General features: G+C 50.1%; 1 protein-coding gene across 3 annotated transcripts in view; it reads left to right on the top strand.

Moving 5' to 3' along the window:
- Positions 1-324: 324 nt before the first annotated feature.
- The window catches only part of FAT2 (FAT atypical cadherin 2), an 81,709-nt gene continuing 57,586 nt past the window's right edge, over positions 325-24,447 (top strand). The window contains exon 1 of one of the 3 annotated variants that reach the window (XM_084764121.1): positions 325-446. Coding sequence is in view for 1 of the 3 variants with exons in the window: in XM_084764120.1 (XP_084620246.1) it covers positions 23,221-23,253 (33 nt within the window). In the remaining 2 variants the exon portion in view is untranslated. Of the gene's footprint in view, positions 447-23,026; positions 23,103-23,132; positions 23,254-24,447 lie in introns of those variants that run through there. The other 2 variants (XM_084764122.1, XM_084764120.1) reach the window with 2 other exon arrangements.

Genomic DNA, 24,447 nt, shown 5'->3' on the forward strand with positions numbered 1-24,447 from the left:
CATGCCACCTTTTCCACCCCTAGTAGTTTGGGGGTGACTTTGGGTACCACTACCTGCCTATGGACTCAGTTTCTTGACCTGTGGAACCTAGAAGAGAAATGGCAAGGGGCATCTTCCCTGACTTCATCCTTACCCCATTGTGAGTTCTGGGCGGCAAACCAGTTGGCTTCCTTGCTTTCTCTCCCAGCAGCGAGCCAGAGAGCTGGCAGGAGGCGGTTGATCCGCCTCACTTCTCCCACCTCCTTTCCCTCCTCCTCCCTGGGCCTTGGACACACCTACTCCAACTTTCTCAGCAGCCTCTGGGCTGGGGCTGTGCTGAGAGCTTCCTGCTCTGCTTCTCTGTGCCCTGTACCTCCCTTTGGAGCCTTCATCTAGGCCCCGGGGGGGCAGGGGCTCCATCCCAGCACCCCCATCTTGCAGGACCCCTCCCCACCTGAGGGGCACAGGTAAGACCTAGGAAGAAGGTCCTGGGAGGTCGCGGCTGGGATTATAAAGTGAATTTGTTTTAATGCCTGGTCTCAGAGCAAGCTGGCACAAGCTCCTGGGAAGTGGTGAAGGGACCAGGAGCTGGTAAGACAGACACAGAGCGGTGGACATGGACTCCCGCCTAAGTCTCCCTAGGTGTGCCGGCGACAGTGATGCGGCCGGCCTGCTCCTGCGCACTAATCAACAGGACCCTCAAAGGATAAGATCCTAAACTTGAGGAGAAAGAGGAAAGCCGTATTTGCACTCAGGAAAGGCTGGACTCGTGTCTTTTGCCTGGGTTTCAAGGATGAGTTTTCCTGTTACGTGAAGATTTCCTATGGGGTTTTGGAAAGTGAACTGAGGCGAGGAGCTAGCGTCTTATGTGTCTGAGGGGCACAGAGACTCCATGGCAGATAAAGCTACCTGGTAAGGAGGAAGGAAGACTTGGGAGGGGTCAGACAACAGGGTCGCCCATGCTTTACCCTGTAGTCCTTTAGGGGTGCACCCCCAGACCCTTGGCTTTCCTGGTTGTGCAATAGGGATGTATGTTGTGACTAAACGCTGGGAAAGGGGGTGATCTGAGAGGCCCTGGAGGTAGGGCTGACTCAGAAGACTGCGGAGATCAACTCTGCTCTCATGTCTTGGGGGAGCAGGAGCTGAGGCCAGAGAGCCCAAGTGGAATGCTGAAAAAGCCACCCGGTCTCAGGTCAGCCCTCCGTGGGAGAAAGACGGTGTGTGTTCGTCCCTGTGTGGGGAGTGGCAGGGCTGGGCTGAGGCTTGCCAAGAGTTCCCAAAGCCACCTCTGCCCCAGTCAAGATCTAGAGGCGATGTCTGGGCTCAGGAAAGAGAAGGGAGGTGGAGAGAGAGAGAGACCGGGGACTTGCAGTGTTCTAGCCTTCAGCCTCACAGTCAGGTGGGGAGCTGATTCACATGCCGTCAGCCCATGATAACGATGCTGGCCATCACAGCCGGCATGTGCTGAGCTCTTCCTGTGTGCTGGGGTTTGTGTTAAGCATGTGTGCGTGGTCTTCTTGGTTTTCCTAGCAGACAGTGTGGCAGTGTGAAAAAGGAATTAACTTGTCATGTTTCTGTGATTCTCATGCTGTGTGGCCTGAGACAGGGTCGGGTCTCTCCAGGTTGACATTTCTACAGATGCAGTCAAGGTATTGGGGCCCACGAAGATTCATTCATTTTACTTGAAAATTGTTCTACATTTTGTGTGGTGTGTGTGTGTGTGTGTGTGTGTGTGTGTGTGTGTGTGTGTGTGTGTGTGTGTGTAAGTATGCAGGCATTTACATGTCACAGCATGCCTGTCCAAGTCAAAGGACAAGTTTCAGGAGTGGATTCTCTCCTTTGACCATGTGGATCCCAGAAATAGAACCCAGGTCATCAGGCTCAGCAGCAGATTCATTCTCAGTTGGTGCTGGGAATGTAGCTCAGTGGGGAGAGTGTTTACCTAGCGCGCACAAGGTCGTGGGTTCTATCCCCAGTGCTGTATGAACTGGCCATGGTGATACAGGCTTGTCACTCCAGCATTAGTGAGGTAGAAACAGGGAGATCAGAAGTCCAAGGCCACCCATGGCTACAGAGTGGGGCTCAAGGCTTGTTTGGGCTACATGAGACCCTCTACCAAAAGAAAACAAAGGTGTGTGTGTGTGTGTGTGTGTGTGTGTGTGTGTGTGTGTATTAGCCCTATGGCCTTGTTGGACAGACAGGACAGGAAGAGGGGTCTGCTGGCTGAGTGTCCCAGGTCTCTGTAAGAGGCAGGTATGAGGGTTCCCAGAAGCTTCTGTATGGAGAACCCACCAGGGTTCTAACAGGAAGATACTGAATCCCCAATACTGGCTTGTCTAATAGATGGAATAGAGCAATGATCAGCTCCTCTCTGTGCCTCAGTTTCCTCATCTGTCATATGAGGAAGCCTAAAGAACTAGAATAAGTCGATTTGTCTTGGATCCCTGTGATTCTATGACTCTCAGCACCTTGCCTGTCAGGACCTGGGGAGCCATGCACTGACCCCTATACTCTTTAGCCACTACCTAACAGCCAGGCCTGACATCTGTGGGACGAACCTTCTAGTTCCTCCAGGCCTGTCCTTGGAAGTGGGTCTGCTCTGCACCCCCACTTCCTGCCTCTTCTGGCCTGGTGACTTCTCCCCCTGTTGGGGGAGGGGGGCTTCGATGGTAGGCTGAGACAGCAGCCACCACGGGGCCAGCCAGGGCTTCATGGGAGAGGCCAGCAGCAGGTGCTGAGCCTCAGGGTGTGTGTGAGTGTGTGAGGGGAATCATTGTATGCTGGGACCTTCTGCTACCCCTTGGTGGGCTTGCTTCCTGGGAGCTCCATCACCACTCCTGGGGTTAGCAATACCAACCAAGCTAGGGGCAGACCACAGAATTCTACTGCTCCAACTGTGGTGCTAAGGGCTCCATTTACAGTGGCTGTTCCAAGGTAGCTTTCCTGAGAGAGGTGTAATCTAAACCCAGAGTGTGTTATTAGCTATGTGACTGGGCCTTCAGCTTCCCTGAAGATCTCCATCTCTTTATTTGAAAAGTGGGGACAGCCACGGTTCCACTCTGTGTGCACCTGGGTGTTTGCGGATTGTGTGCCCCAGGGATGCACCTGCATGAATAGGCCACAGAACATCTGTGGATGTGGTCCACCTTGTTCTCTGAGTCAGGGCCCCCGACTAACCTGACCCTAGGCTGTCTTGCCAGTGAGCCCTAGTGATCTGCTGGTCTCCACCCACCCAGTGTTGGGATTAAAAGCACGCACCAAGCCCAGTTTCTTATGTGGGTTCTGAGGATCAAACTCATGTCCTCATATTTGCAAGGCAAGCACTTTACTGGCTGAGCCATCTACCCAGTCTGATATCCTTCTTTTCTTAGAGAGTTGGTGTTAAAAATTCAATGAAGTCACACATAGGCCCCCTGATGGCTCTTCTCTCTTCCACCTGGGTGGTGTCATCTCAGGGCATCTTGAGTAGCTCCCAGCCTGATCACAGTTAGGTCTGTATTGTTTGGGGTTGCATCTCTTGCTGGAAAGTCAGTCATGGGACTGTGTTGCTCTCTGTGCAGAGCGTGGTGCAGTCTGGATGTGACGTGCAAACAAGCAATGCGGGAGAGCCTCTATTTTGGTTGCAAATGAGAGGGGCCGTGAGCTAATACCATCACAGACAGCTCAAGTATTCTCAGAGACCACGAGTGAGACAGACTCAGTGTGGGAGGCTGGTGACTATACCAGGGTCACACAGCAAGTGGGGAAGGCCTGAGATGGCCACATCTCTTGCTTTCGTTTGCCCCACTCTACCTTAGCCAGTCAGGGCTTGTTTCTCATCAGTGTTTCTCACCATCTTGGGGAATGGTGGATTGACCCCCAAGTCCCCTAAGGCATGCTGGATAAGCAATGAAGTTGATCACTAGATTATAAACTGCTCTCCAGGGGACAGAAACTTATCAGTTGGACCCCCTTCCCACACCACTAACACATGGTACATACCCATACACACATACACACACACACACACACACACACACACACACACACACACCACGCACGCACGCACGCACGTGCACACACAGAGTCCTTCACTGTTCCATAGCTCTTTCCACCCAGCCAGCAGATGTCTGTAACTGTCCAATCAGAAGGATCGCAAGCATTCCCAGAATTCCCTGTTGAAGAGTTGCTGGTCCTGTTTTATAGGTAACACCATAGATTTCAGCATTTATCTAAACCCATATAGCCAGCGTGGAATGAAGTCCTGGGCCAGTTTTCATGCCACACTAAGCCATTTGCAGTCATGGGGTGTGAGTGAGGAGGAGAGGACGTTGGCTTGCTGAGCCCTAAGAAGTGCATGTCTCCAGGCTAGACCATCATACACGGTCATCATCACGGTCACCCTCGTTGCCCTCCCCTGGCTCTTTCTGTCACCTTTGTTTTCACTGTGAGGACAGACTCAGAAAGGTTAACTTCTTGTATATCACACAGTTTCTGTTGTCTGAGGCTCGCTTGATAAGGTTGGGAAGGCCAGCCTGGGCTACATGAGACCCTGACTCAAATAAAGCAAAAATAACAGTAGCTGGTAGAGACAGGTCACACACAGATCCTTTAACATCTCCAGGTAGACAGTAAAACATAGGCAAAGCCAGGCTGGCACAGAGACCAGCAGCATCGTTGTACGTACACAGTACAACATAGCTACTGATTTCACACAGTTGACAAGGAACGGCAGAGGAGAGCACATCTCACAGAGAGAAAGCAGCATACGCAGAGATGGCAGGAAGTCTTCCAGTGTAGAGCCCTTGCTGCTGGTGGGGAGCACTGGGCAGGTCCTGGGGGTAGAGTAAGCTGGACCATCAAGGGAATGCAGCTTGGTTTGATTGTTTGCTTTTATGTGTTGAGACAGTCTCTCACACTACAGCCCAGGCCATCCTGGAACTCACTGTGTAGCCCAGACTGGCTTCAAACTTGGAGCAACCACCCCTGCCTCAGTCTTGCAAGTGCTAGGATTATAGACACATGTCATCTGATTTGCTCCTTAAGACACTTTTAAGAACTGTTTTTGAGACAGAGTCTCACTATGCAGCCCAGGCAGGCCTCCGACTCCTGGCCCTCCCACTTCAGCCTCCTAAGCACTGGCATGCCAGGTATGGGTCACCATGCCTGGAGCACGGCCATTTTAAATATAGATGGGAGAGGATTATTTATATATATTCATTGTTAAGGCCCCTCGTTCTTTGCCTTTAATAACTATGCCTCCTGAGATGGCTCAGCGGTTAAGAGCACTGATGGTTCTTCCAGAGGTCCCAAGTTCAATTCCTAGCAACCACAGGGTGGTTCACGACCATCTATAATGTGATCAGATGCCCTTTTCTGGCCTGCCAGTGTATATGCATAATAAGTAAATAAATGTTAAAAAAACAAAACAACAACAATAACAAACAACCATGCCTTTCTCAAGATTCTGGCCCAGATTTCTTTTGGAAGCAAGTCCATCTGGCTCAGTCCATCTGGATCTCCCTACACACTCTTGCATTACATATTTATTTATGTATTTATTTACTGTATGTGTGGTCAAGGGAGTCCCACAGCACAGCTCGTACTAAAAGGCTAATTGCCAGGAGTCAGTTCTCTCCCTCTAGGGGTTGAACCTAAGTTGTCAGGCTTGGTGGCAGGTGCCTTTACCCACTGAGCCATCTTTCTGGGTGCCATCCCCACAGGTCTAAAAGCAGAAGGACATTATATACCTCAGGGCCCTGTATGACTTGCCCTCTATAAGCACGGAAGGACATGAAGAAACTTAGGTTCCAGTGTCTTGCTAGGCACATCGGTCTGAGAATGGAAGCCAAACTTGAGGCAGGGGTCAGATTAAAGGTTAAGGTGGCCTGTTGCCCCATAGGCTAGTCCAGGGCCTGAGATGCCTTCATTGCTCATGGGGTAACTCAACACCTGTCTCTAAACATATTTCCATTTGCAGTGGAGAAGAATTCAGTTTGCGCGTTTTGCAGCTTCGAGCTTGCAGAAGACAATAGTTGCTCTCTCTCTCTCTCTCTCTCTCTCTCTCTCTCTCTCTCTCTCTCTCTCTCTCTCTGTGTGTGTGTGTGTGTTCTTCCTAGTTCTGAGGTCATGGCGGCCTGTGCAAGGCCACCAGTGTGGCCAGAGTACAGCAGTGTTCTTCCCCAGCAGGCCCAGTGGGAGCCACTGCGGCAGCAGCAGGAGCAGCCGCAGCAGCAGCTCCCCTGGTCTCCCATGCCCACGGCTAGGCTGAGCAGGATGGTACATGCCAGTGTGGGATAACGTCAGCCTGCGGGAGTGTGTTGACTTGCATGTATTCACGTGCCTGGAATCAGAGCTGCTGTCTATGCCCTCCCCCCGGTCCTCCCAACACATTTGGGACCCAAGGATCCTGAACGGCATTGCTCTGGACCCCTGAGAGGTCAGCTGGGGAAACAGAGAGGTCAGGGAGTTCTGTATGTGTGAGTTCTGCAGCCGCTTTTTGGGCTGATCGTCACTGTCCACCTGTAGTCCAGGACACCCACTTTCACCTCAACGGAGGGCGCACGCTGCCCGCCACATTACAGGTAACATTCACACGTTACAGGTAACAGAGTCACTAGTCCGTGCTAATTGAACATGTGTCAACCGCTATAGGCGAAGAGGAGGTCCTGAAGTCTTGGGAACTGATTCAACCCTCAGGATCTCAGACCCTTAGACTCAGACCAATACCCTGGCCTTGCAGAACCCCTGTATCAAGTCCCGGCACGGAGCCTGGCCAGTGTCTAATATAACCTTTTAAGTTCTTTGCGTAAACTTTCAAAGAGAGCGCACGAACCCTGTGCCGTAGTTGCTGAATTTTCATAAAGTAAAAAGGACCAGAGGCCAACTGGAGCCTAAAGCAGATGTCACAGCCCCCAGAAGCCCTCCTAAGCTTGCCTGCCATGCTTAGCTGCCGCGTTGTAGCACATGACCTGTATTCAGCTGGCCACCTCTGGGCAGCGACACCTCCCTTCTCAGGCTCTGCACTCCAGTCACAGTGCTAATGATGGGGGAAGGCCCCGTGAGTTTATTGGAAGCTGCTAAACTAAACTTGACCTTTGAGGTTCTTTGCTGCGGCCATCCTGTTCTGTGGTCCCTGGCTCAGAGTTGAGCTCACCAGATAGTTAGAAAAAGCTGCCAGTTCTAAGTGTATAAGAGTGAAGTGTGGCTAAGGAAGTAGATTTTTGCGGGCTGGAGGCTTTGGGCATGGCACTGTGGGATACTGGTTTCCACAGCCCTGCCTTGCCTGGCACGGTTCCCGTACAGCTTGATTTTAGGAACCACCTCCTTCCTGGTTCCTAGGGGGTAGGAAGAGTCCGAGATGCTCAACTTAGGAACCCTCAGGTGACTAATACCCAGTGGGACTGCTGTCATCACTTACATGGCTTCCCTATTTGAAATCCTTACTAGGGTCTTTAAAAAAAACCTTTCTAATGAGCCAAGTCATAAACACTCAGTTCAGTGAAAACTAACCAACTCCAAGATAAACTGAACTCACCTTCCACCCAGAATCCTCCCTTTGCGTGCCACTCAGTCACCAGCTGCCCCCACACCTCTGAGAGTAACTTTATCCTAATCTAACTCATATCTTCAATGCCTATTTTAATTTTTATATACTAGTTGTAGTACAAAGTGCACACGCACACACACACACACACACACACACACACACACACACAGCTCCACATCATGAACAAGACCCAGCTGCTGTATTGCTACCTAGAATAGTAGTTCCCCTACTTTGCTGCCTAGTACTCCATTACACACGTATACCCCAGTTGACTTAAGCACTGGGCTCTGGTTGTTTGGACTGTTTGATGAAGATGACAATGACAATGATGATGATGGTGGTAGTGATGATGATGATGATGATGATGATGATGATGATGACGATGATGATGATCTGTGCTGGTCCTGTGAAGACTCGCAAGTGAAGGTTTGCTCATGTTTCTGTTGGGCTGTGGGCCATGCACTCATGCACAGAGGCCTTCTGTTTTCAGGTTCTATTTATTGCATGGTTCATGGCCTGGGACTGCCTGAGGGTGGACAGACTCTGCCTCGGGGAAGTAACCAACTGCTGCCCCTGGGGCCTGAACACAGATGGATGTGACAGGTACGGCAAGCTCAGAAGGCAGGTGAACTTCAGATGTGTGAGGTTGTGTTGTTTTCTCTCACCCGGCTACTTTTTTGAGTGATCCACTCAAGTGTCTGCTTTGCCAAGGTCCTATGTCCCCCAAGAGCATTCAGAAGACCTCCAGTAGAGAAGGTCTGTCCCCACTTGAGCAACCCTAGCCCATGCCCCTGCCCAATCATGCTTCTCAAAACCAAAGGCTGTGGTCTCCAACACACCAACACTCAAATCTCTTGTCTAACCTCAAAGACTGAAGTCTTTCTGCATAATTTCAACTTTGCCAAGGCCCTATGGGGGATCTGGTCTCTCAGATGAGGCACAGCACAAAGGAAGACCCTTTTTAAAAAGGAGCCATGTGTCTAGTTTAGTAGATGCTTAATGCCAGTCACCCCAAAATCACCCAGGAAACTTGTTGGACTCCTATTCCTGAGCCCCACCCCTGAGGATCTTGAGTCAATAGATCTGGGGTGGGGCTGGGATATTTATGTTTTAACCCTTGGTTGCTACAGCATCCTGCTTCACAGAGCACAGGCTGCTGGGCAGATCTGTTGAGTCCTGTGTCTGCAGATGACCAGAAAGAATGTACATTTAAGGTAGATAAGGGAAATTAAGATGTACAGAGCCCTGGGATAGAGCGGTGTAGTCGGGGGCCCAGAACCTTTGGGCCAACAGAGGATGCTCCAAAGTCACCCCTCACTCACCAGGGGCTGCTGGCCCTGTGTGCAGTTTTTCCTCATTGCTAGAAGACTTCTCTCTCTACCTGCTGTGACCTGCTTGCCTGCCTGGCTCTGTCCTAAGCTGCCCTGCTCAGGGGAGGGACAGGACAGATGGACAGAAAGCTGGGAAGGGCCAGGCTGGAGAGAAGGGAGCTCATGGGAGAATTGGACATGAAGCCTTGGCTGAGAATCTGCTGGTGTGAACAGTCCCATGGTTTTAGGATCCCTGCTGAGGGGGAGGAACCACAGAACCTCTCCCTTCCTGGTAGCTCTTTCCAAGCTATGGGCATGAACAGACAGGCCAGGCAACTGTTAGATACATAGGCAATGTGAGTTTTACTCCTAGCTTGGCTGTGAGATCGGAAAGGTGGGTCACCTATGTGAGTCCCATCAGTGGCTTTTGTGTGTCTGTGTGTGGACACACACACACACCACTGCATGCGTGCGGAGGTCAGAGGACAAGTCGCAAAAGTCAGTTCTCTTCTTCCACGGCGTGGGTTCTTGGGATGAAACTCAGGTTGCCAGGCTTGGCAGCAAGCACCTTTGCCTGCTGAGCCAGCTATCCTCCGGCCCTCAGCCATGCCTTTTCCTGAACGAAGCTAAACTCCAGGGGTTGCTGGAGCTGAAGTGTGATACTTGCTCACCACAGTTCTAGCTCGTAGTAAATGTTCAGTTAATGTCATCTGCCTCCGAGAACTGCGTGTCCCCACACTCCGCTGGTCCTCAGTGCATCACTAGTGGTGGCTTGGGAGGTAGGAGAATAGGGGCTAGTTCATCCTATTTCAGACGGATGCCGGGGTATACAGAATGAGGTACTCTGCCCAGGCATCACTCAGCCCCTCCGATGACAACCATGTCGCTGGGGTTGTAATAATGACCTCTTGAAGGTCCCAGGAGTGGCACTGTGCTGTCCACATTCCATCCTGCTTTGGTCCCCTAACAGCCTGCTCCTTGTTTTCTGGTTGATGTGTAAAATGATCATGGCTCAGTCAGGTCCCCTCATTGGCTGAAAGTCACCAACAAGCGAAGGCAGGACTCAAGTCTGTATGTGACCACTATGATATACTTCCTGGCCCTACCCAGAACATCATCCTGTGCCAGAGCTGGAGGTAGAACCTGGCAGGGGTAGCCACACCATTGAGGGCTTGTGAGCAAGGAGCAAGGATAAGACAGAGTATCCATTTCCTGTGTCTGGGTGGGGGTGGGGGTGGGGGAGCCGATGGCCCCAGAGTAGGAAGCCCTGGATACACAGGGCCATTAGACTGTGTGAGCTCATTTATAGGTGATGGAAATGGACCAGAGAGGGCACCCTGCACAACCATGGAGAACACACAGAGTCAGGAGGCCATCACCAGGAGGCATCTAGGTGGCCAAAGTATTACCCCCTTCTCCCCTTCCCTGCCCTTCCCTCTTCTCCCCTCCCTCCTGTTTCCCTCTTCCTTCTCTTCCCCTCTCCCCTCTTCCTCTTCTTTCTAACCCCCCTTTTCTCCTTCCCTTCCCCCTCCCTCCTTCCCTTTCCCCCATCCTGCCTCTCTTCCTCTTTTCCTGTCTTCTTCCTCCCTCTCTCCCGTTCCTTTTTTTTCCATGCTGAGGGTGGAATTCGGAGCTGTGCTCATGCTTGGCAAGGAGCTGAGACGCCCCCCGCCCCTGCCCAGCCCATGTGTGGCACCTCCTCTTTTCCTACTCTTTCTTTTCTTTCCCCTCTTGAAACCCGAAGGCTGCTTCTTCCACTTTGAAACAAATGACTGCAAAGAGAGGAGTGTCACAGATCTGCCAGTGTGTGTGTGTGTGTGTGTGTGTGTGTGTGTGTTTGTGTGTGTGTGTGTGTGTGTGACTGCTCAAACAAAGGGCTCTCGGGCACACTGATGGCCATCGACATGCAGAGAATTCCTGCATTCCACAAATTTTTGAACTTGTACTGTGATGGTACTGACTTCAGCCTGTCAGTCACTTCATCGTCTTGCCTGGCGTCTTGCCAAATGCTTTCCACACTAAGTCCCCCAAGTCCCCCGGGGGGTTAAGTGGGAAAACTGAGGCTTGGGGTGACAGGGAAAAGAGGGCCACTCTTTCCAATCTCTTTAGGACAGTCTTCACAGCAGTTTATAATAGTAAAAGACAGTATTCACAACTATCATTACTAAATCACTCATGTGAACAATATTCAATGTGAGTCGTTGACACCAAGCTGCAGAACAGTTACCTGAGGAGAGTTCAGCTTACGTTCTGTATGAGTGTGTGTGTGTGTGCCCACATGCACACACATGACAGTGAACACTAGTCACTGAGTGTTCACATGTGTGTGGGTACACATGCACATCTCTGTGTGTGGACATGGAGGCCAGATGTAGATGCCGTGGCTCTCCACCTTACATACTGAGACAGTCTCTCACTTGAGCCCCTAGCTTGCTAACCCAGAGACGTTAATAGCCAGCCTGCTCCAAAGATCCCATATCAACCCCCAATCCACTGAATTCCAGGTGGCTTGTCACATCCACCCGACATTTATGTGGGTGTTGGGGATCCAAACTCAGGTCCTCACATTTGGAAGGCAAGCATTTTGCCTGCTGAACCATCTCCCTAGCTCCCATCTTGTATCTATTTTGTAACACACACACACACACACGTTTCTGTTTTCTATTTAAAAAAAATAATTCTGTGGCTATGGGGTCAAATGTGGAGCTTTTTGCATGCCAGGCAAGCACCCTCGCACTGAGATACACCTTTAGTCCTAATTTTTAAAAAAATCAATAAAACTAAATGAGGCTATATTCATCACATGACATGTTTTTGTAGTGAGAACATGTAAAATCTATTCCTAGTAATTTTCAAGTATGTAATTTGTGTGTGTTTTGGGGATGGGGCCCTGAGGAGTGAGCCTAAAACCTTGTGTGTGCTCACCAGCACTCAAACCCTGAGCTACACGTCAGTTCACTTTTTACTTTTTATTTCTAGACAGGGTCTCACTAAATAGCTCAGGCTGGCCTTGAACTCTCTCTGTACTCCAGGCAAGCCTGGAACTTGTGATCATCCTGCCTCAGCCTCCTTAGGAGCTGGGACTACAGGTGTGCATCACCAGGACCAGCTATAGTTCGTTATTAATTAAGTCACCCTTTGCACAATGGCTGTCCTGAGCTCACTGCTGACTGCAATCTGAGGTCTTCTGACCAACATTTCCCGCTTCTCACACTTGAGCCTTTGGTAACCACCATTCTGTTCTTGGAGTCTGTTAGTTCAACTGTTTTTAGAGTTTGTCTGTGGAAGAAATGGTGCGGCACTGGCTTTTCCATGCCTGCTTTATTGCACCTAGCACAATGCCCCTCAGCTTCAGCTGCCTCTTTAGGAATGGTGGGGTTGGTTTTCTTCTTTCTTAAATCTCTGTCTCTCTCTGTCTCCCCCACCACCCCCTCCATGGTTTCTCTGTGTAGCCTTGGGTGTCCTGGAATTCACTCTGTAGACCAGGCTGGCCTTGAATTCAGAGAATCACCTGCCTCTGCCTCCTGAGTGCTAAGGCGTGTGCCACTACTACCTAACTAAAAATTTTATTAAAAAAATTTTTTTTAGACTTTCATACTACTGTATTCCACCCTCCCTCTCCCTCTCTGACTGCTTCTATATTCCCCCCCCCCACTTCCTCTCAGATTCGTGGCTGCTTCTTTAATAACACACACACACACACACACACACATACACACACACACACACACACACACACACCTCTACCTCATCCATTTGGTGTTGCCTGTGTGCTCATTAAGGCTTTAATATAACATACATGAGTCCTCTAAGGCTGACCACAGGAGTTGGATAACCTCTCAGAAAAGAAAAACTGGAGAAAATGAATTCTCCTCTCTCGTCAGCCATTGGTTGCTTCAAGCTCTTCATCTAGGATTGGGGCCTTGTGAAATTTCCGGCATCCATCTTGGCGTGTCAGGTGGTGTCATTATGCACGTCACACTTGCCGTGAGAAGACAGAGGCTTCTAGGCATTACAGGAAGGCTGCGCCCATGAAATCTCAACAACACAATTGCGTAAAAATTTCTCTTATCTTATCTACTTATTTTTTTTTAACGTTGACTCCATTTATTTATTTATTTATTTATTTATTTATTTAGTGTATCCATGCATGCCACGGGAAGCACAGAGCAGTCAGGTGACAACTTCGCGGCATCAGTTCTCTCCTTCCACCACATAGGTCCTGGGGATAGAACACAGATCTTCAGGCTTGGTGACAAACACCTTTTCCTTGTGAGCCGTCTTGCCCGCCCCTCCCCCACTCCACAGACTTTTTTTTTTAAATTTAAAGTCTGGGTAGTATTCCACCGTGTATACAGACCTCATTGTCTGTATCCATTCATCAGATGATGGACACGTGGCTTGTTTCCATTGGGCATCACGAGCACGCTGCGGTGAACGTGGGTGGGCAGACTGATTTCATTTCCTTTGGACACTCGCCCAGAGGTGGGATTGCTGGGCCCAGATGGTAGTTCTGTTTGTGCTGTTTTGAGGAACCTCCCCTGCTGTTTTCCATCACGGCTGTTCACATCACCACCAGCATGCACCAGGCGTCTCCTCCCTCCACACCCTCACCAGCACTGCTTGTCTTTAGTCTTTTTGATGACAAGCCATTCCAGCAGACGAAGAAAGACAGGCCTGGCGATTAAGCTATCCAAGGCCACCCAGGTCGGAACCTGAGGTCTATGTGTCTGGAGACTCAACATTTTTGCAAAGGGTTCTGCTGAGTCAAAGAGGCAAGAAACAGTATACATGGAGGCCTGTTCAGCCGGTCTGGCTGGCCTCCGCGTTGACTCTGTTCTCTAATTTTTAAATTTTTTCTTCCTTCCTTCCTTCCTTCCTTTTTTCCTTCCTTCCTTCCTTCCTTCCTTCCTTCCTTCCTTCTTTTCTCTCTCTCTCTCTCTCTCTCTCTCTTTCTCTCTCTCTCTCTCTTCCTTATTTTCTTCCTCTCTCCCCTCTGTTTTGTTTTGAGACAGGGTCTGATGTAGCTTACTTAGGTGGCTGAAGATGACCGTGAAGTCCCAAGAGCTGAGGTGCCACCGTGCAGTGCAGCCAATCCCCTAACTGAATTTTGTGTGTGCCATCACACCTGGCCTCTGTGCTCTTTCTAACAAAGCTTTCAATGAATGATGTAGTTAATCCTAGCACTGAGGCGGCAGAGGCAGGCAGATCTCTGGGAGCTCAAGGCCGGCTTGGTCTATGCAGTAAATTCCGGGCCAGTTGTGGTTCCATAGTGAGACCTCCTTCAGAAAAAAGCTCTCCCGTTCCCAGAGAGCTGGTCTATCTCATAATTTCAGGGGACTTAATGAGATAGACCTCAACGCTTCCTGACCCCCCCCCCCCAGTCATTTCTTGGCCAGATGCTGCACAGTTGAAGTTGCAGATGAATCTTTGAGTCCAAACTCAGACCCCAGGGGAGGGGCTCTGTTTCCCTAGAGGCTTGGTCAGCACATCTCAGGCAGATGTCTGCGAGGTCTGATCTCTAAAATCATTCTCAGTGGAGTCTCACAGGGAACTGGAGGGTCAGTGTGTTTGGTGACCAGTAAGTGGGAGTGGGTGGCTGGACTAGGCTTCCCCTTGGTTCTCGGAGTTTTAGCTCACACACAGATGCTCTTCCTCAAGAGGCAGTAGTCTCAGTTAGGCTCCTGGGCCTCAGGGTGTCCAGCTGCTGCACGGAAAGCGGGTGGCCCTCCTGGGCTTGGCTTTCTCCCACCTGAGTCCTAACCAGGCCTGGCCCTGCTTAACTTCCATTATCAGATGAGACTGGGCATTTCAGGGTGGCATGGCTGTAGCTGGGCTCTGCCCTCTGTCAGGTTGGAGAGAGACATGGAAACACAATTTGCACAAAATGAGTGCAGACTCGTTTTGAGGAGGGGCATGTGTAAGTGTCCCACCAGAAGCATTTACCACCTAGTGCCAGTTAACTGGTGCCACACAAGAGCCCAGGGCCATGTCTTCTGGTTTTGGAAAGAGCAGCTGGAATCCAGGTTTTGGGGGGAAAAGGTTCCTAGAGTTGTTATGTGAATAACCACTATAAAAACAACAAAATGGTGGCTTATAAAAACCACCAAATAACAGGATGATCCATTACAGGCCACAAACAGAACTGGATCTCACCAGTTGGCTTCATGGGGTACCCCTGAGGGTTGTTGATTTATTTATTTTTGTTTTTCTTTTTTTTTTTTTAAGATTTATTTATTTATTATGCATTCAGTATTCTGCCTGCATGTACACCTGAACTCCGGAAGAGGGCACCAGATCTCATTATAGATGGTTGTGAGCCACCGTGTGGTTGCTGGGAATTGAACTCATGACCTCCGGAAGAGCAGACAGTACTCTTAACCACTGAGCCATCTCTCCAGCCCTATTTTTGTTTTTCAAGACAGTGTTTCTCTATGCTGTCCTGACTATTCTGGAACTCACTCTGTAGACCAGGCTACCCTCAAACCCAGAGATTTGCTTATCTCTGCCTCTCGAGTGCTGGAAAGGTGTGCACCACTGCCACCCTGGTGAAGGTTGTTTATTTTAACCAGTGTGTGTGTGTGTGTGTGTGTGTGTGTGTGTGTGTGGGTGTGTGTGTGTGTGTGTACTACATGTGAGCACTTGTATTCATATGGAGGCCAGAGGACTACCTCAGGTCTCATTTCTCCAGAAACAATCTACATCATCAGAGACATGGTCTCTCATTGGCCAGAAGCTCACTAATTAGACCAGGCTGGCCAGTCTCAGATTCCCCTGCCTCTGCCTCCCAGTGCTGGGGTTCAAGGTGTGTTCCACCTCACTCCGATTTCTTTATGTGGGTTCTCGAGATTGAACCCAAGATCTTATGATTACATAGCAAGCACTTTGCTGCCTGAGCCATCTCTGCGGTCCCTGCACAAGGTTAAGGCACTGGTCCACCACCACCACAGCCCTGCTTTCTCTTCTCTGTGTAACTGCTGCTCAGATCCCACAGTGCACCCTCTTCTCTGCAGTTCTCTTTGGACTCAAGGGCTTTTGGCCACCTCTCTTCTTATTTATTTATTTATTTATTTATTTATTTATTTATTTATGTGTTTTGTTTTTTTATGTAGCCTTGGCTGTCCTGGACTCACTTTGTAGACCAGGCTGGCCTCGAACTCACAGTGAGGCCTGCCTCTGCCTCCCCAGTGCTGGGATTAAAGGTGTACGCCACCACGCCCAGCAGCCACCTCTCTTCTCACACAGACACCCTCATTCCTTGCTCTCTCCAGTGCCCCGCATGTCTCTCTGCTTCTGCCTCGGAGCCTTACATCAGCTGTGTCTTTGAACTCTCTTCCTTAAGATAACCACATGGCTGTCTTCCCCACGCTGTCAGCACCCTGCTCTTAGGTCAGCTGTCCTTCCAAATTCCCTTTCCAGGGCAACACTTCTTCCCCATGGTTTCCGGGTATCTCACTTTCAGGCAACGGCACAGCGGATAGCCTCTCCCTGCACCCTCTCCACAAGAAAGCAGTCCCCCATAAGCCGAGGGTCAGCTTCCCTCACCCTTTGCTCTAGAACTCCAGGTAGAAGGTTCTATTCCTGAGCACTGAATAAACCAGTCAATGAATCTAGGAAAGGAGACCCCTCCCCCCGAAAACCCCACAGTAGTGCAATCTCCCATTTATCCCCTTTCTTCTTTCAAACTCACATGCCCAAAAGCGCTTACCATCCTTCATGTGTCCCCCTGTTGCTTTCCAACTCTTGAGGACCCCAGGTATAAAGCCTTTGGGGGCCTTCTTCCGTGAAAAACATTTAACATAAGTGTACAGTTAAAAACTAACAGATACTATTTAGCATAGCATTAGTGGGAGGATGGGAAGAAGAAAGCACTGTCTTCAGGGCTGGGAATGTGGCTCAGATGGCAGGGTGCTTGCCTAGAATTTATGAAGCCCTGTTGCCACCCCACCACCATATAACCAGGTGTGTGTGTGGGGGGGGGGGTGGTGCAGGAGGATCGGAAGTTGAAAGTTATACTCAGCTACATAGTGAATTTAAAACAAGCCTGGAACACATGAGACTACATCTCAAAATAGACATAAATAAATAAGGCCCCCGAACACAACAGAAACCCACTGTCTTCAATCTAAATGTTGATCTATTTCCCTTGCAATAATAAGGAAGCTCAGCTATCTTCCTGGACCCCCGAAGAGCTGACAGTGCATGGTGGACCAGTGGCCCTTGAGTGGCCCCTACAACAATCCTATTCTTTGCTGTGCCACACTCTGGAGCCAGGCAGGGTTATGTGGTTCTGGTGGGGGGGGGGCTGTGGAAGCCAGGGCTTCTTACAACCTAGGTAACCATGCTACTCACTCTGTCAGCTTCCTTCTGGTCTCAGGGATGGGTGGGTCTGATGCTTATAGATCCTCTCCAGAGAAAGCCTCTGGGCTTGCTGCAATCTCCATACACTGCTGGTCCCAAAGGGTGTCACCTGCCTCTTCCCTCTCTGTGCATCCTCTTGTCATTCCGTCTGTCTTCCTGCATCCCTGGGAAGTGGGTCAGAATACCTCTGATCATGGAAAGTAAGGCCCACGACGGGTCAGGTGGCTTTCTCAAGATCGCGTGACCCCGTCTGTGTGGTTCAAGCCATGGACAGTCTTCTGCACATGTGCAGCAAGGCCCCTTTAGTCTCCACATGCTGTAGCGGTCGCCTACAAACTGACTGATGGACTGAGTGTTCCTCTGGGTTGTGTGGATGAGACTTCCCTTTGGCTTAGGTGATGGAGCGTGAGCTCCCGCTCAGCATGCAGACCCAGGGGAGTCTTGATCTGATGTTAGATTAGTTTTCCCCAAGCATAGTCTTGTTTCCCCTCAAACACCCTCCATGGCTCTCTACCACCAAGGAAAGAAAGGGAGAAAGAGAGGGAACAAGGAGATGAGAGAGAGAGAGATGGAGAGATTAGTCTTCTTGTCTAACAACTACGCAGAACTTAATTTTGAGTCTGTTTTGAAGGCATGCACACTCTCTGCTCATCGGCCCCATTCCCACTATAGCAAGCAATGCGTTTAGGATTCCCTCTTGAATGCCACTAGAACCATCCCTAGTACCCAATGCCCAGAGCAAAGGAGGCACCATGAGGAGGACCTAAAAGCGCTGGCAGCACGCAGCTTATTGCAGTTGTATTGGCCTTGGGGAGAAGGAAGGAGCTTCCGATGGTGCTGAGGGACTGGTGCCAAGGGCTTCACAAGTGAATCCAAGGACTTGTCCTTTCTTGAAAAAGCTGCCCAAGTTTAAACAGCACCCGAGCTCTCAGCCAGCTCTCCTGCAGCTTAGGTACATAAATGCACAGGTTCCAAAAGTGGGGAGTCTGTTCAGGGTCAACCCCTGTTGCAACTAGGGGAAGGGTGTCTTGGGCAGCCATGCAAGCCTGTTTCCCTTCCCTGAGAGCTGGAGTTAAAAAGGAAGTTTCTTCCTACCTCCCTTCCCTCCCTCCTTCCATTTCCTAACATTTATTCATATTCATATTTGTTTGTGTGTGCGTGTGTGCCTGTGCACATGTGTGCACGAGCGCGCACATGCGTGCACAGCAGGCACGCGAAGATCAAAGGTCAATTTGTGGGAGTCAGTTTTCTCCTTCCACCATGTGGGTCCCAAGGATCGAACTTAGGTTGTCAAGCTTGGCAGTAAGTGGCTTTACCCACTGAACCATGTTTCCTTAGGAGCTTTGGGACACTGCTCATTAGCATCAGCTGTGTGCTGACAAAAGGGAGGTGTTGGCCCTTGAAGGCTACTCAGAAAGTCTCTGCTTTTGCCTAGGTCATAACATATTTTTTTCCCATCACTCCCCATAAGGGTTTCAGAGTTTCAGGTCTTATGCTAAGGTCCTTGATTCATTAGAGACAACGTTCAGGCCGAGGGGTAGTTAGGAATCAGGCTCCATCCTTCTGCATGTGGATCCAGTTTTATTTCCCACATGACCCAGCTGTAGACTCCCAGGATCTACCCAGAGGACAGAGTCAACATGTCACTGACACTGGCACACCACAATCACGGCAGCAATATTGACAATAGCTAAGAAACAGACAGATGCAGGTATCCGTCAACAGAGAGTGGAAAAGGATAATTAATGTGTGGGTACACAAAAGGATTTTTTAAAAAGCCACAAACAAGAACAAAGTTATATCACTTGTAAGAAAACAGATAAAGCTGGAGATAATCATATTAAAAATTAGGATCATTCCAAACAGACAAATATTGTGGGTTTTCTCTCACTTGTGGTTTTCACATTTTAATGTAGCCATATAAAAGCATGTATGTTTATATAAAATAAAAATAGGAATAAAATTTCCTAGAAGTCCAAGGGGACAAATAAGATGGGGAAGAAAGGGAAAGGTGAAGGTGGGGGCCATATTCTCAACATATAATGTGTACACGTACGAAAACTTCAAAATTAAAGTTTAAAAAAGGGTAGTGTTAGCCAAAGGACAGACATCTCTCTGCTCCATGCTGGGGTATTCCTGGGAACGACAGGAGAATTTTCTGGTGCCCCTTCAATTGAAGCTTGGTCTGTCTTTGATTTATAGATCTCCTCAGAAAAAAAAAAAACCATTAGTCAGAGTCACAGACTCCTGGAGTGCAAAGTGACACACCACACATGTGCTGCTGGGTATGCTGTGACAGGCGTGAAGATCACAGCACACCCGACCAGATGTCCCCAGACTTCTTCTGACAGGACCCAGGATGCTGGGAGAGCAGAGCCAGCTTGCCGGAGTGGAAAGGACTTTTAGGGGTCCTCCAGCACCCTGCTCAGGCCCGGGTTGCCTATTGGGTGAGGGACAAGGCTGGAGGCAGGACGCAGACGCCAGCCCTGCTTCTAACAACACAGCCATCTTCAGGTTGTCTATACATCACGGGTCCAGCCCAGTTCTGTTAGGAAAAGAAAGTTCTGCCTTCAAACAGCTCTGGAACCACTGAGCCGTCCACTACCCCACTGCCCCTGATATGCACAACACTTACAAAGAGGTCTGTGAGGTGAGGCTGAAACATGTGGCTAAGACCACACAGTGAATGGCTGACCTCAGATTCTGGGATGCTGTGGGTACCTCCCCAGGAATCTGACCTAAGTTTTGTGTAGTATTAGTGGGTGTACAGACAGGTCCATGGCCAGGGACATCTCTCAGGGCCTCTGGGAGGCTCATTTAACGTCTGATAGAGATGCCTCTGTGTGTATAGTTTAAAGAGCCGTGGCTGAGTGGGCCAGTGGGACGTTACAACTCTGCAGTTCCCTGCATCGTGCCTTCTTCTGGGACACTCCGGATCAGTGGCACCACATTTAGTGCCACAAAGTTCTTGAACACCAGAAGCAGTGTCCTGAGGGCTTGGGAATTGAATCACAGGATGACCAGAATCAAGGCCTTTTAAAATCCCTAACAACAGAGCTGGGGCTGAGGTTCAGTTGATAAGAGTGCTGGCCTAGCATGCACAAGGCCCCAACTTCCGTTCCCAGTACTTCACAAACCAGGTGTGATGGTACAGTCCCATGGTCCCAGAATTCAGGAGGTAGAGGCAGGAGGATCAAAAGTTCAAAGCCATCCTTGGCTACATAGAAAGTTTGAGCCAGCTTAGGCTACATGAGACCCTGTCTCATGAAAACAAGCTGGGGCAGGTAAGATGACTCAGCACATAAAGGTATTTTTCTGCCAAGTTTGGTAACCTTAGTTTGTTCCTTGGGGCCCACGTGATAGGAAAAAGCCAACTCCAGCAAGTTGGCTTCTAATGTCCACATGTGCTGTGGCCCCTTCCCTTCCCTTCCCTTCCCTTCCTTCCTTGTTCTCTCTATAAATAATAAATAAATAAATGATAAATAAATAAATGTAATATAAAGATTGAATATTTAAAAATAGAACAAGCAGAGAAACAAAACTTTCCGTGGCACTGTGCTGAGGATGAGCAGATGTAGGCTCAGTTAGGAAAAGGCAAAGCATGACACATGAAACTCTTTCTTATCCACAGACTCACTGTTAATAAAATGAGCATGTCACTAAGGCATGCTGGTACTGGGTGATATTGAAAACCATGCGCGGTGGTGGTGGGGTGCTGGAGAGCACTGGCTGCTCTTCCAGAAGACCTGGGTTCAATTCCCAGCACCCACATGGCAGCTTTACAACTGTCTGTAGCTCCAGTTCCAGGGGATCCCAGACCCTCACACAGACATGCATGTAGGCAAAACACCAATGCACATAAAATAAAAATAAATTATTACGAAAGAAAGAAAAAAAGAAAGCTAGGTCACACATCTGTGTTCTCCCTGACTTTGTTCTCATAAAGTTGGGAACCTGATGATCAGCAAAGGCAAGCTATTACCTGAAGCCACACAGCTGGTCTCTCTTCCCCATTGGGGAAGAAACGGGGTCTTATTCATGAACAGATGAGTATTGACTCGGTGTCTCCACATGGTAGTCAACCCCTCTGCCTATGTCCCCTTCCTGTCTGTTTGGGCCTGGGAAGTTGGGGAGTGCCAAGCCCCACCCCAGACAAGTACCCGCTAGCAGCTTCCCAGAGGAGCGTGGAGTAGGGCCAGCAAGCTGAGAGTTGATTGAGCGATAGATGAGAGAGTGCAGCCGACCTGCTTCCTGCTCACTGGGGCACAGGCTGGACTCTCTCCAGAGATGTCAGTGGGCCCCAGCCTCACCCATCCCAGGCTCTGAGTCATTGAGAACGAAGAATAAATGGGGCTCACCAAGTTGTACACAGGCACCAGGTGTGTTCATGTCCACAGTTTCTCCTCATTTTCATAAAACCCAGTGGGTAAGAAGCTCTTCACAGCCCATCTTCCAGACAAGGAGAACAAGGTTCCCAGAGGCCAAGTAGCAGACTCAGCAATACAGTTGAGTGATGACACTGGGACTAGGGTCCGAAGGACATAGCATCATCACTTTCTGGTGGCCCAGTTGGAGGAAAGTCCCTGGCTGTCATCCTTACTCTGTGACCTTGGGAAAATCCACTTCTTCCTTTAGGACTTTATTTTCCTTCCCCTTCCTTAAAAAAAAAAAAAAAGATTTGGCTTATATTTGACTATGTGTACGCATGCGTGTCTGTATGAGTTCAGGCACCATTGGAGGCCAGGAGAGGGTGTTGGGTCACCTGTAGTCAGAGTTACAAATGGTTGTGAACCCCCAGATGTGAGTGCTGGGAACCAAGTTCCGGTCCTCTGGAATTTTGGCGAGTGCTTTTAACTTCTAAGACATATGTTCCCACTTCGAAAGGAGCAGGGCCATCTCCAACCTTTCATTCCATTTTCTTCTCTCGTGACTTTCCCTAGGTCCAGAGCCTTGCATTTTCAGCTGGTTATCAATTAGCTGGGTGTGCACCCAAGCACTGGTCTTTGCACGCACTGGGGATCCCGCCGTGAACAACCAGTACAAACCCCTTGTCTTTCGTGGAGCCCAGTGGGGGGAGGACTGTCATTGGGCAAATGATGAGGCATGACCCTGATATGACATAGGTGGTGGAGGGGGCGGGGCCAGGATGCAAAAGGGGCGGGGCCAGGAGGCAACGTGCGATGAAAAGCAGACTGTCAAGAAGGGACAGATTGTGTGAGAGGCTTAAGTAGAGGAAGGCACGAAAATCAAAAATCTTGGGGGCAGCTCCCCATTTAATGTGTTTACAGAGGGAAAAGGCAGCTCCAGGACATCGGTAGCTCAGGTAATAGTGTGACAGCATCCCCAGGTGTTGCAGGACCTTCGCGCTAGCCTACGGTGATCAGATCGTAATCTAAGAATTATGGGAAACTTAGAAAACATGGTAACTGGTAAATGATATGAAGATATGGAGTGCTGTGTATTTTTTACAAGAAGTCTCATGTAGTGCTCCTGGGTGTGGGAGGGAGGTGAGGCAGGGAGGCCTGGGTGCCTCTATACCCCGAGAGCATGCTCACCTGTTGGGACCAGGTACCAGGAAACAGCCACGTGTAGGCACAGTGCCCTCCCTCCATAGGCTGCCTGCCCACTGTGGCTGTCTGTGGGTCCTACACTTCACATGTGGGCACATGCATCAAGCTACCTCCCCCGAGGGTGTATCTCTCTGCCTCTCATCCCCTAGGAAGACCCTGTGACCACCTCATCCCCACAGTGCATCTTAACGGGTCCGGCTTGGCGCCTATGCCGGCTAAGCCTGCTCTTGTTGGGACCTGCCCATTGCTGGTGCTGACCCAGGGGAACAGGAAGCGCCCTGCACAGCGGGCAAGCAGAGCAGCCAGGGCCGGCTGCAAGCTCCTGGCTCTCTGAGCTGAGGATCCTTTACTCGGGTAAGGGCTCTTTTCTCTTGGGATTGCCACTTCAGAGACCACACAATCCTGTGAGAACTGGGACCTGAGTGATTCAGGGCCCCCTGTCCTGCCTGAGGGTCTAGGAGTGGGTCCTTGTATGGTGTCTGCCTGGACTGCAGGATGGAGTAAGGTAAGAACGTGGCGGGAGCGCGGGAAGGTTGAGAAACACTGATTTTGGGACTGGCCCCCCCTCCCCAAGTGCGGGTGTCTGCCTCTGTCCTGTGTCCTCTTGCGGAGGTGCTTGAACTCCAGTCACCCCAACAAAGTCGTTAGTGGCAGCCTGTGGTGGTGGAGCTGGAAGGGGGGGCTAGTCCCTGCCCCCTTCTTTCCCAGGCTTCCAGAGCCAGGGGCAGGTGGGCTTTTCCGGCTGCCTCCAACCTCCCATTTTCTGCAGGCTGTCAGGAAACCCAGTGCCTTGTTCGTTGGGGGACTCCGAGAAGAGGTGGCGCCCTCCCGCCTTTCCCCCTTGCCCTGGAAGTTTAACTCTTCGGTGTCTTTGAAGAGCAAGATAACCAGAAAAACGAGTCTGTCCCGTCTCAGCCAGGAATGCTTCACACATGGCCTACAGCCAGGGTGTTCCTGGGAATGGGGTTCACAGGGGCAGACTGGGTTCCAGCCCCCTCACTGGGCTCCCAAATCGGCTTCTAGCCCTGGTTCCGTGGGTTCAGGCTCGGCTCTATGGGACGCAGCAGGGAGTGGAGCGGACAGAGGTTAGTTCAAAGAGAACCGGTTCCTCCAACCAGTTCAGAGCTGGCCCTGTGAGCTGGGGCAAGCCCCATCCTCAGAACCGGACTCTTTGCCCTTTGCACATGAATATAGAGCCCCCTTTGAGGTCCATTTTGACAGTGACATCCCTGAGTCCAAGAGTTGCCTATCTGGAGTTAAGCTTTGTCCACAGTGGGTAGGGGTGGGCTAGGTGTCCCTAGGCCTTGGTCAGAGGAAGCAACACAGTGTGTGACTGACTACAGAAGCTCCATCCAGTTCCAGCTTTGCCTCCTGATAGGTGCTCCGCCCTGTGTTCACCCTTCCCTTTACTAATAATGGCAAATCTTGTTAAAATGTATCTCATACTGGGTCTCTGCTACATCACTCACCTTTCCCCCTTTAATTTACACAACACTGCTATGAGATAGAGTCCCACACTCTTGCTGTTGTTGTTGCTGGTAAGATTGGGTCTGGCCTCTGTACATAAGCAAAGATGACCTTGAACTTCTGATCCTCCTGTTTCCATCTCCTGAATGCTGGGATTGCAGGCATGTACCACCGCACCCGAGTGTTAATATGAAATCCTGAGTTTCATGTATCCACTCTACTGACTTAGCCA

Source organism: Acomys minous, assembly GCF_964271855.1.
Source record: "Acomys minous genome assembly, chromosome: 16".
In the NCBI taxonomy this organism is placed as follows: Eukaryota; Metazoa; Chordata; class Mammalia; order Rodentia; family Muridae; genus Acomys; species Acomys minous.